Source organism: Setaria viridis, chromosome 5 (genome assembly GCF_005286985.2).
Source record: "Setaria viridis chromosome 5, Setaria_viridis_v4.0, whole genome shotgun sequence".
NCBI classification, from domain to species: domain Eukaryota; kingdom Viridiplantae; phylum Streptophyta; class Magnoliopsida; order Poales; family Poaceae; genus Setaria; species Setaria viridis.
Window position 1 is genome coordinate 24,678,766 of NC_048267.2, and position 13,063 is coordinate 24,691,828.

The 13,063-nt window shown below is 41.9% G+C and overlaps 1 protein-coding gene across 1 annotated transcript; it reads left to right on the forward strand.

Annotated features, from left to right (window-relative positions):
- The first annotated feature begins 2,586 nt into the window (after positions 1 to 2,586).
- LOC117857653 (ubiquitin carboxyl-terminal hydrolase 6) lies at positions 2,587 to 10,479 on the forward strand. The gene is made up of 18 exons (XM_034740440.2): positions 2,587 to 2,748; positions 4,189 to 4,334; positions 4,432 to 4,467; positions 4,576 to 4,683; positions 5,273 to 5,373; positions 5,457 to 5,583; positions 6,267 to 6,326; positions 6,415 to 6,479; positions 6,651 to 6,704; positions 7,140 to 7,248; positions 8,824 to 8,912; positions 8,993 to 9,062; positions 9,216 to 9,296; positions 9,382 to 9,456; positions 9,598 to 9,646; positions 9,834 to 9,953; positions 10,043 to 10,117; positions 10,212 to 10,479. Exons 1-18 carry the CDS (start codon positions 2,739 to 2,741, stop codon positions 10,271 to 10,273), a joined length of 1,437 nt encoding a protein of 478 aa, XP_034596331.1. The 5' UTR covers positions 2,587 to 2,738; the 3' UTR covers positions 10,274 to 10,479.
- Positions 10,480 to 13,063: the final 2,584 nt, after the last annotated feature.

Below are 13,063 nucleotides of genomic sequence, written 5' to 3' on the forward strand. Positions count from 1 at the left end.
CATATGTACTGGGGATATAATAAGTATTTGCCATCTAAAAAGGCCACTCCTTGAGAAGCCATTATTAGAATGTAACCTACATATTTACCACCGGAAAGAGAATTATGTCAACACATTTACCATTTTTGCTGATGTGGCAAGCCACCTCCTCGTGCCAGCGTGGATTGGCCACGTGCAATGACCCTGCTGCCCCTGCATCTCTCCCTGTAGCGCCTGTGAGTTTGCTTTCTTCCCCCTCTCATCTCTATGATGGGTGGGACCCACCCTTCTTCTTCCACCTCCAGTGCTCCTTCTGTGCCTAGGACGCCCGCTCACGCTCGATGAGTTTCGGATGCCGCGGCTCAAGGCCGGCAAGCTCATCGTCAAGACCAAAGGTCCCGCTCTTTTCCCTTCCCACCTGGCTCATTCCATTGCTTTCACTTCATTTCAACTTTCAATCTAGATGCAAACAATTATGCCTCTTATGCATGATGCCTTTATGGCTGATGGAATGGTGATTACTAGATGCACAAGCTCGGTGATTTGATTCATACGGGCAAGAATTCGAGGTATACATGCAATCTCATTCAAGAATTCTTCTCAGGCAGCTTGGGGTCATCATCGTGGGTCAAGATGCGCAGCTCCAATTCCAACTCCACTGCAGGCTCCACCTCCTGCTCACTCGTCGCCTCCGAGGCGTCCCTATGCCACTCTTTCCCCTCCTCATCCCTCGAGGACCTCCAAATGCTGCTCATGTCGGACTGCGTTGCGACCATGTGCTCAGCCTCCCTGTCGCTGCACGTGTTCCACTGCTCTGGATCCTACGTTCACTCCAGCAATCGACATCCCCCGTCATGCTCGCCAACGGCTGTGTAGGGGAGCTCCCCATCCCCGGATTGCGTTGGGGGCCGTACACGGGGGACGGCCGAAGCGGGATAGATCAGACGGCGCCCGCACGGGGCTAGATGCGTGGGGCCTGGCCAAAGCGCGGCGGTGGCGAACGACACACGGGGTCGGACTGGAGGGCGGCGGTGACGGATGGCGACAGGGGTGGTAGACGCGCGGCAGCCAACCTCTCCTTTGCTCGCCCTTGGTCACCTCCATCCTTGCTCATCCATGGTTGGCTGGAGGTGGAAGAAGAAGGGTGGGTCCCACCAATCATAGAGATAGGAGAGAGGAAGAGAGCAAATGCACAGGCTTGAGGAAGAGATGCAAGGGAAGAAGGGTCATTTTACCTGACCAATCCATGCCGACACGACGAGGTGGCTTGACACATAGGAAAAATGATAAATTTGTTGATTAAACTTGACTTATGTGGCTAGGTTCCATTTTAAAACTAGCTTCTCAAGGCAAATAATTAAACATTCCTATGTACCGTGGCAATGCTACTCCGCTTACTACACCTACACCAAAAGCTAAGCTATATATATATATGCTTGTCTAAGAGCAACTCCAAGAGAGTACTCCAAAAACTTCTTCCCCAAAACTATATATTGGGGGTTCTTCCAAATTTTTTTCCCCAAAAACATATCAATCCACAGCAGATCGCTAATAAATAGCCCCCAATATTTTAAAACAGGCCACGTCATCGTATTGGGCCCATCGAAAGGGATGCGCGAGCGTGCGGGAATCAGGATTGGGGGAGGAATGCCAACGCTAAAATATACGCGGTGGTAGGTTGTTTTTTTAGCGTTGCTAAAAAATTGGGGAAGATTTGGGTGTACTGTTGGAGTTCGTTTTTTCTCTTTTTTTCCCTAAAAAGAGTATTGGGGTAAGATTAGTAGACTCTTAGAGTTGCTCCAAGGTGTTGGACACTACCCATTGCCCATTGCATAGAGTAGACAACTAAAAAAAATTGAAAATATAGAATGGTCAGGGGCTAAATGGCTCATAGGCTCCTGTGCGCGCGGGTGGATCTTCACAATTTACTTGTTTGCTTTGCATTGGTGATGATGTGGCATGGCGATGCAATCCTACTTAAGATGAACATTTGTCAATAAGTATATGTTATCAGTATAATTTTCTGTTTCAGAAAAAAATCTGCATTCGCCACCTCTTGGAACATGTGAATTAATGTACAATTCGAATTGAAGAAAATTAAACAGAATCAAGCTATTTTTGAGAGGAAGGAAATCCATAAGAGCAACTCCAAGAGACCGCTAATCTTACCTCAATACTTTTTTTTTGGAAAAAAGAGAAAAAACGAACTCCAACAGTCCACCCAAACATTTCCCAATTTTTTAGTAATGCTAGAAAACAGCCTACCACCGTGTATATTTTAGCGTTGGCATTCCTCCCCAATCCTGATTCCCGCACGCTCGCGTGTCCCTTCCGATGGGCCCAATATGATGACGTGACCTGTTTTAAAATATTGGGGGCTATTTATTAGCGATCTGCTGTGAATTGATATGATTTTGGGGGAAATTTTTTTTGAAGAACCCCCGATACATAGTTTTAGGGAAGAATTTTTTGAATTACTTTTTGGAGTTGAGCTAAGCAGCAGTCAGCAGTGTTATTGATGGTGGGAGATATTCAATGGGCTGCTCTTATTGTGCGGCCTCAATGGGCCTCAATAGCACATGCGAATCAATTGGGCCTCAGCCAGCGGCAGCAGCAGAGGCGCCCGACGGGAGTTCGGCGTGGTCGAGAGAGAGACGTACGCCATAAACATCCGTCGCCCCCGAGCACTTCCCCTCGCCTGTGCTGCCCCGTTCCTTTCTCCTCCAGCAAGTAAACCCCGTCTCCACCGCACCGCCGCCATGCCGACCGGTGAGCTCCTCTCGACCCCTCCTCCTTCCCGCCCCAGCCTCTCGATTTCTAGCGCCACGGTATCGATCTCGTCGCCCCGGTCTCCTCCAGTTCAGGCTCGAATCGGCAGCGGGTTTTTAGTTTGATTTTTGTTTATCTAAGTGTTTCTCCCGTTTATGGTCCCGGCCTGCCGCTGCTCTATTCGATCTGCCTGAAGTTCGGGGATCGGATCGCCGCCGTGGCACCGGAACGTTCGTGGGTTGCTGTGATTTCCCCTCTTTTTCTTTGTGTTCCGGGGAGATTTCGCTTGGGAACATAGGGTTTGTTTCTGGAACCTGAGTGCTGGCTCGCGGAACTGCACGGCGCAATAGGCTCTCTTTTGCCGCATTTGCCTTTGCTGCTTGCCGATGCGTGCTCCAGTAAGCACAGCGTTGTTTGAGCCACGAAGCATGTAGAGGGCCGAATGTCGTCTAGAGCCGTGCAAATTTGTGTGCCTAATGGCCCATAGCCACTGATGTTTGTTGCTTTAAACGTGCCACCTCTTATGAAAACAGTTTCTGATCCACATCCTTAAAGGAGATAATGGAAAGCACACTAAGTTCGACTGGCTGACTTGATGTAACATTGTAGAACACCAAAAAGTCGACAAACATAGGCTTTGTAGTGAAAGATTAATTCTGTGGCTTTCTATTTTAGAAAGAGAGACGGGTAAAATGGTGTCATTCCACTTTTAGGCATTGTGAATGTATTCTCTTTGATGCCATGAATTTTTCACTGCCCAATAAACAACTGGAGTGCTGGACCTTGTACGCTGTCCATCAGTGGCACAATGCTACATGTGCTTAGGGTTGGTACTAGATTTTTTTCCCCGCAAATTGCTAGGGCTTATTGAATGTGGTAAATTCTGCAAGATATGAGGAGGCTATAGTGAACAAAAGCTGTGTCATGAGCCTGATGTCTTTGTTTTGTGGTTTAAATTGTTTATGTTTTGTGGGTTTACTGAAAACAATTATGTATTATATTGTTAATTAAAGATGGGAAGCTTTAAAACCAGTAAGTTAATTGCACCCACTTTTGCAATTTTTTTTTTGTTATGGTAGTATTGTATCTATCCTTCAGAGTTCCTTGCACTTTTTCTCTTGGCATCCTTTGATATATTGTTATCTGGATCATTTATATGAATAACTCTTTTGGTATACCTGGCATTCTCTATTAGCTCCTTGTTTTGTTACAGAGCTCAATAAATAATTTTGCATGAAACTTCCTGTTGAATTTCCTTACAAGTTGTCTTAATATATTGTACAGATCAATTAAGGAACGTAGTTTTCCATCTCTATGTAACTACTAGAAATAAGCTTTCCTTTTAACACCAGACTTTGGTGTTATCACCTACAATATAATATTAGCTCAAACGTATTTGCTTTCACACTATATAACTAATGCTTTTGTAATAATTTCCAGTAAGCGTAAAATGGCAGAAGGAGGTCTTTCCAGGCATAGAGATCGACACTACCCAGCCGCCTATTGTTTTCAAGAGTCAGCTGTACACACTAACTGGTGTACCACCTGAACGCCAAAAAATCATGGTGAAGGGTGGAATATTGAAGGTAAACTATTTTGTTAAATGCTTAAAGATTCAGCTATTTCCATGGTGCATTCATGCACTGTAACAACTGGATAACATGTTTGCTATGTGTAATACAGGATGATGCAGATTGGTCTACTTTGGGTGTGAAAGAGGTGAGATGCTTGGCTTATTTGATGTGCTCGTATTTTATTGCATCAAGTGCTCAAATGCTATTTATGTTTCCGTCCAAATTACAATTGAATTTGAAATGCGCTCTGTAGGGTCAAAAGTTGATGATGATAGGTACAGCTGATGAAATTGTGAAAGCTCCAGAGAAAGGTCCAGTGTTTGTTGAGGATCTACCAGAAGAAGAGCAAGTGGTCGCACTGGTACATACCCAAATCTTGTTCTGTGCATATCCAAGTTTATTAGTTATTACTTCTTAATCTTGACCTTTTGAATTCATGATTGCTTTATTATCCATTAAAAAATGGATCTGGAATGATTAATATGTTAATCATTCAATTGGAACTGATGCTGGTATGTTTGTCATGAATCATGATGATATGCTTCATGTGCACATCTGTCATTACAACTTCGGTTCAATAGATGGGGTGCCCGAATTCTATAACCTTTGGAGACATACATGAAAGGGGAGCATATGCTTTGGGCTTTTCAGTGGCATTGGAGGACAATAGGAGCTTGGATACACGTTCTTTAACTAGCCACTTGGGATTTTTAATGTATTTTATCATAATACAGTATAAATTGACATCTGAGAGTAGGAACTACAGGCACAGTTAAGGTCCTTATTTCAATATAATTTTGTATAAAATTGTGATAGATAATTCTTCCATGATTAGCTGGGATACTGAAATCATATCTTATTATTGCTAAGGTTGGTATTAGTGGTGTGACCTCTTTCTTTCTTGGTTAATATTCTCTTTGCTGTAATGAGTTTTCCCTACTGATATTTAGGGGCACAGTGCTGGTCTTTATAACCTTGGGAATACATGCTACATGAATTCCACGTTGCAATGTCTGCATTCTGTTCCAGAGCTGAAGTCAGCGCTACTAAGGTTCAACCAAAGAATTCTCTAAATATTAATTTTGAAGAGGCTTTGTATTTGGTGTTTGATATAATTCTCTTTTACTTGTCCAGCTATTCAGATACTGCAAGAGGTAATGGTGTTGACCAAGCCTCTCATAATTTGACTCTTGCAACTCGTAACACCTTTGGTGAGCTTGATCAAAGTGTCCGTCCTGTTGCACCTCTACAATTCTTGCAGGTTAGCACCATCATTAAGATATTTCATCCTAGATAGCTAGGCTAGTGAATATATTTTTTTCTCCTGTTGTGGATTAATAGATCTCATTCTGCCACTGTTTTCCTTGAAATTCTACGAGCCAGATGAAGGGAACTCTTTTGAAAATGTAGGTGGTCACGGTATTTGTTTGGTCAAACATCTGGATGTTAGTTTATGCAAAAGTTTCTAGACTAGTGACACATCACTAGATTTGTGACTAAATAGATTCCAATATGATAGTTGTATTTTACTACTAATAGAATATGTCAGACCCTATCATTGAGGACCATGAAAATTATTACAGTTACTCATTGAAGATTATAAATATTCTAACGACCACTAATATTTGAAAACAGAGTGAATCATAGCTTACTGTTTCAGTATTTCTTAAAAAAAAATCTGTCATATTTAGCGTATCAAATGAAAAGGCCTTGTATGTTTTTCCTGTAGTTTGTTCCTGTTTTGATAAAGAATTTGCTTTAGGTTTAGGTTCCAGTATATATTCTGATTTGAGTGGTTTCAGTATGGAATTTTATGCTTTATTAATTTATACCTTATTGAATTATATGCGATCTAGTTTAGTAAAGTGGACGATTTTGAGGTCTCATGTGGAGTCAAATGTACATTATACTAACAGATCTTTTTAAAAATCTGATTCTGAGCAGACACTGCGTAAAAAATACCCACAATTTGCCCAGCAGCACAATAATGTCTACATGCAACAGGTTCCTTCTAATCACCCATGATTAAGAGTTAGGGTATCTACTGTGTATTTGTGTAATGAATGTACATCTTCATTTAAATAAATTACAGGATGCAGAAGAATGCTGGACACAGCTTGTGTATACACTTTCTCAAACTCTTACATCAGATGCAAGGTAACCTGTCCAGTGTCAACTTGTAGCACTTCTCCCTTGTAACCATTATGTTTATCATATTTATCTGTCCCTTTTTAGTACTACAAAGTATAATGGAGTCCCCTGTAATTTTTTATGGCAACGTTTGGCTACTCTTTCTAAAACCATTTGCTTACTTTTCACCCCCTGTAGTGAATCTGCAGCTCTTTCGATGAAGCAACTGTTTGGGATAGACCTTGTGAGCAGGTTCTCTCTTCCCCTCTCTTTATATCTAATTTCTGTTTGTATTATATGCCCTATATATGTATGTTATTTTTCGTTATACAGTTGGTAGTTTGGTATGATCCTTTTTTATACACCTTATATACAGAAAAACAGATGATTCCACCTTACATCTATGTTTTGTTGTCCTTTAAACATTTTATGGATTTCGAGAGCAGTAAATGATATAAAACTGTAGTCCTATACTTTGTATCTCTATATAGCAAACACACAGGTGACTGTGAAGCCTATTTATGATCGTTTTAGTGCTGTATTGGCTAAATGTTGTTTGGGTGTTTTATTTTCTGTTTTTAAGGAAAATAATTTGTTATTTGCTTAATGAGTAGTTGTGCATATCAACATAGATGAACATGCCCTAGCGCAGCTGTGGTATTTGTTGATGATTTCTTTTACTTCCAGGGTCCACTGTGCAGAAAGTGGTGAAGAGAGCATGGAGACAGAGTCAGTTTATTCCATGAAGTGTCATATATCTCAAGATGTTAACCACCTTCATGAGGGACTTAAGCATGTAAGTAATATTCTGTTTAGTTCTTTGTTTGCTTTTGACAACAAATTGCTCATCGCTAGTGCTGATAGGATAATTCTTGTTACATGGATTGAAATCTCTTTGCCTATCTGCATGCCTTGTAGTAGATTTCAGCTTTACTAGGTTCTTGGGCAATGCTACTGAGTTTCAACTCAAGCTACTGATGTTTATTAACTTTACTAGTAGTTAGAACACATCTTTCAATTCCACTGTATTGCTTATGCCCCGAAAAGCCTTTGAGTTTGTTCATAGCAGATGCCTATGATGAGCCAGTGAACTGGCAGAGTAAGGAGATAGAACAATTAACACAGGGTCAAATCTGAAGATAGCAGAGATGAAAAATTACAAGTAGATAAATGTTCCATCTATATTTGAGAGTGCTCGTATATTAGTTCGACCAGTCTCCAAGAAACCTATTGCCAGATTTGATTCGTTTTCCTTCCCCCTACATGTTCACCCTGTTAACCCCCCAACCCATTTGGAATCCAAAGTTTTATAACAAGTTTTTCCCGCTATATATTGCAAATTCAAATTTGTAAAAGCAAAGATAATTTAGTTGCCGCAGACAACGGCGGAACCGGGGGGGCCAGCAGGGGCCACCCCCCCCCCCTCCCCCCTTCCCCTAACACCGGTGAAAATTTTTAACCCCCAATCGATTCTAAAGCCCAACAGGCAGGCCTGCTTTGCACTTCAGTCTTCAGCTATCACTATCATCCTTCACACTTCACAGACTGACACACCCAACAACATATACGGCGCATGCGATCCTCATCTAGCTAGGCAGCTACTAGCTAAGCTACTCCTAATCAACACCCAACCAGAAAACTCCACGTTACTACGCGCATGACAGCTTTCTGCCTTGGCTGCCTGTAGAATGCAGCGAGCAGCCCAGCACCGAGCAGTATGCCATGCAGTCAATAGTCACACACTTGAGCACTTCAACCCTCGGGAAGCAGGTAATGCACATGCATGATGCACATATGCTTCACGCATATATAGGCCATTAGGCATATTAAGCGATTGTTATTCTCAAATGTCTATATCTATTTTCCTTTGTCTTAAATGCACATAGTGTAATGGGAAAAGTAAAATATGATTAAATGCTTCATTTCCATTAACCTTTTCCCTGTATCGAAATTGTGATTTTTATGGGTTATAAATAATAACTATAAGAATTAAATTTTTTTTTATCACGTACATATAATAGATCTTGATATATATATTTTTGTCACATGTACAAGTTGTCGATAGTTTTTGACGAACCCCCCCCCCCCCCCCCCCCCCCCCCACTCAAAATTCCTGGTTCCGCCACTGGCTGCAGAGAAAGAACCTGGAACTAGCACCTGCTTTCCTCCTGTTCATTCCTAAAAGTTCATGAAAGATGATACCCATTCAAATACCTCCATAGTTGTGTGCTGTTGCATTTTGTGCTTTTCTTGTCTCTTCTATGTGGGTTTTGAGGGGAAGGTAAAAATTAAATGGAGTATTGTTTGTCATATCATGCTCAGAATTATCATAAGACGATCAGTGTCAATCATTCATATTCTTTGTGTACAGGGCTTGAAAACAGAACTTGAGAAAGTTTCACCTGCACTGGGTCGAACTGCGATTTATACTAGAGAGTCAAGAATAAATGAGCTGCCCAGGCAAGTACATAAAACCTTCACATTTTTACTTGTCCTCGCTTATCCAGAAACATTTTACATATAGACTCTTTCCTTTTCAGGTACTTGACTGTGCAGTTCGTTCGTTTCTTTTGGAAAAGGGAATCGAACCAAAAGGCAAAGATTTTACGAGTATGTTAGCCTTTTACTCCCTTGCACTTGACCAATGTTTTGATGATTGGGTTCTGTATGGAATCTTTCGTCATTTTTCTCTCTAATACTATGTGTTAAAAATGTTTACCATGTTTGCTAAAACAATCTCTTTTGTGATTCTTTTATTGCCAGAAAGTTGATTACCCTCTGGAACTGGATGTTTATGAATTTTGCTCAGATGAACTGAAACAGAAACTCCAAGCTCCTCGACAGGTAGCTTTCTCCTTTTGCTGTTCAGCTTTGTGTTTCCATCATTATTGCTACAGTGTTGAATTGGATGCTCAATTTGCTTGTGAAGATGCTGAGAGATGCAGAAAATGCAAAGTTTGGATTGAAAACACAGGGGAAAGCTAGCAGCTCAAAAGAAAATGAGGTAATGGTTTTCTGCTACCTAGGGTACCTTGAATCATCAGTAAGAGCTGTGAAGAAATAAATGGATCAACGGTCACATTATGCTCTCACATGTTTCTGGATCTTCAATCTGTGCTGATGCAATTATTGCATTTCATTTCAGGGGTCATCAAGTAGTGCTGGGGACTCATCCAGCATGGACATTGACAAAGGCAAGTTGTTTGTTTATGCCTTCATCTTGTAATGATAACAGTCTGTTTGATATCAAACTTGTTTTCTTGGGATTGCATGTTTATAAGCTACAAAAAGTTTCACCCTCTACCTTTATTGATCGAGGTAACTGCTAGGGTTACCAAATTATATTTAAACTTATTTTTCTTGCTTGTGTGTTAAATGCAGCTGATCCTTCTGTACCAAAGAAACAATTGACTGGTGTCTACGATTTGGTTGCTGTCTTGACACACAAGGGAAGAAGTGCAGACTCTGGCCACTACGTTGGCTGGGTTAAGCAAGATAATGGTCAGGCCAGCTAGTCTTACAGCTCGGTTACTAGAATAAACTGTTTAACCTTTCTTTTAGGGTTACTGAAATTTCATTTTGGCCTTCAGGAAAATGGATCGAGTTTGATGATGACAACCCAAACATTCGCAAGGAGGAAGACATTTTGAAACTATCTGGTGGAGGTGAGCCACAGCCTTATACATCAAGTGAAATAGGACCATTTTAATGCAGACTATGAACAATTTTTTAACTCAAGACTATTGTTTGCCTATACAGGAGACTGGCACATGGCTTATATCTGCCTGTACAAAGCTCGTGTGGCCGAATCAAAGAGTTAAGAGGTCTCTTGGCTATACGCCTATACCGGTTCTACATTTCTCATGCCACGAGTGACTCACCTTGTTTTTGTGCTGCATGAGTGATTGGGCTAATTATTTTTTCCAGTTGGATAAGTGGCTACTGTCGAATTATCTTCAATGCCTCTGGCCTGCGTTCACCTGGATATGTATTTTTAGAAAGTCAAAGACGGGTACATTTTGCGTTACTTTTTCAACGTATAGACCAAAAGGATTCAGTGGAAAGTTTTACGTTAAGTGGGTCAGATCCATTTGCACCAAAGATCTGTGGTTCATCCGTTTTGCATCACAGGAGTGTTTCCAGTCTGCGTAAACGCTGGATCCATGTGTCTCCACTTCCGGGGTCCGGCCAGCTCTGGCTGCGGTCTCAGTAGGGATGAAAGTGGTACGGTACGGATATTATCTATGGTTCGTATTTGAATATGGTTCGTATTTGAATTCGAACATTAAGTACTGTACCGGATAATGTATCGTATCCGGATACTCAAAGTTGGATTAACTTTGATTTTTAAGATCCAATAGGATCAAAGTTGGATTTTTAAGAGGATACTCAAAGTTGGATTTGGATTTTTAAGATCCAATAGGATGAATATCAATATTCAACGCATCGTGACACTATTTGTATCCAAATTCAATCTGTATTCGTATCTGCATGTATCCGTTCGTATCCGATCAGTTTGCCTCCCTACTCACCAGTGCTCTGGACGCTTGTCTTCTTCCGATTCAAGGATGACAGTGTCATCCTTCATTTTGCGTTGCTTTGTGCTTTTCTTTTTGCAAGCTAAAATAAACACCAAAAAAAAGTTCGGTGTTGAAGGATCATGTCAACGCTACCCTCTGCCACCGCTCCATTAAAGTCCGTTCGTCTACACCCAGTCGGGTTTCCTTCCCATACACAGTGCTAAACTTTAGCACTCTCAAATGGAGTGCTAAAGTTTAGCATTTGGGGTTATTTGGATACAGTGCTAAAGTTTAGCACATTGGGTGAGAAATGACTATATTGCCCTCATTTATGACTGGCTTGGGGAAAAGTGGAGAGGAGAGAGAGGGGAGCAGCAGGGGAAAAAATGAGCTTGGGACCACTTTTAGCACCCATTAGCACCTTTTAGCACTCCTTGGGTGTGCTAAAGAAAATGAGGGTGCTAAACTTTAGCACACCCCTTTTAGCACCTCTGTTTGGGAGTCCAAGTAGTAAAATATGCTAAAAAGTGAGGTGCTAAAGTTTAGCACCCCCTCCAAACGGCGCCTCACTAGAGCTCCAAGGAACAACAAAAGAAAGGAAAAAGGTCTACGGGCACGCTTGGTTTACCACCAAACCCACGCGCCCGCGAGAAATTGGCTGCCGCTCGGTTCAGTGCCTCCACGTGGCGCGTCGATGCGCCCACACCTGCAACATCACAGCCACGGTAGATTTTTTCGTCCGCTCCTCGGTGAAACCTGGGCGGAGGAATTGGCTACGCGTGCGCTGGCGCGCCCACTGTTAGCAGGGCAGCGCTAGGCAAAAAGCAAACGGCTCCTACATAACAACCCCCCTATCGACTCCTGATCACCCTTCACGTATAAAACTAAGTTATTAATTCCCTAAACTTTGCAAAACCATTTAAATAACCCCTGTCATGATTTAGCATAGTGATTTTGCCACACTGGAGTGCTCTTTGCAAAACCATTTAAATAATCTCTGTCATGGTTTAGCATAGTGGTTTTGCTAAGTTGGAGAGCTGAGGTGGACCGAGAAGCTGACGTGGACTGACCGACAAGTGCGGGATGCTAGTAAGTGGGCAGGTCAGGCGTCAAGTCCCTCTCGTCTTCTTGCCAACTAGCTTAGCGGAGGACAAGAGCTCGACCGGCAAGGTCAACAAGACTGGCACCATGCCGACAACTACAAGTCCACAAGCAACTGCGTCGACCAGCTCTTGGGATTCTACAGCATGGCGCAGTTGCTCAAGGAGCCTCCAAGTCCGTGACCTCCTGCACTTGCTACGAGAGCACCTCCTGTGGTCCACCTCCTTCGTAACCCTTCTTCTTCCTCAACTCCGGCCATCTAGTCTTATCTTTACTATTTCGATTCCGCTGAAAATCTGTGCTTATTTGTGCTCACTTGAGGGGCTACCCACTTGCAGTCAGGACTCGCTTGTCAGTATATTCACGTTACTATTTCGATCCACCTCTGCACTCTAGTGTAGCAAAATCACTCTACAAAACCACTATAAGAGATTATTTAAATAGTTTTGTAAAGATATCCGATTTTATACTTGAGAGGGTGATGTAGTCGGTGACGTTGAAGGATCATGTCAACGCTAACCTCTGCCACCACTCCATTAAAGTCAGCTCGCTTTCACCAATCGGGTTTCCTTCCCTCTATGCTCGATGATCCAAGGGAGACCGCCAGAGCTTTAAGGAGCAAAAAAAACCCTCGGCTAGTCGGTTGTATTCTAAATAATACACACATTGCTATTGCCGGAGTTGGCTGGAGATAGAGAAGAGAAGTCGCTCTGCATATTGTGGGAAAAAGAATCATGGTTGGAGCCGTGGAGAAGAAGGATAAATTTGAGTGTTTGCAAGGAAAAAAAACACATCTACACGTACTTACTCCAATTAGAGATACGAAGCCATCAAGTTTCCTAAGTCAAATTCTTTTCACTTTAATAATTAATGTATTAAATTTTACAGAGATTGACAAACCTATATATTTATAATTTTATATATTACTAGCAAAGTTGCTACGGTAAAAGATCAATTGTGTTTTTTCAAACTAATGACATTTTTTATTTT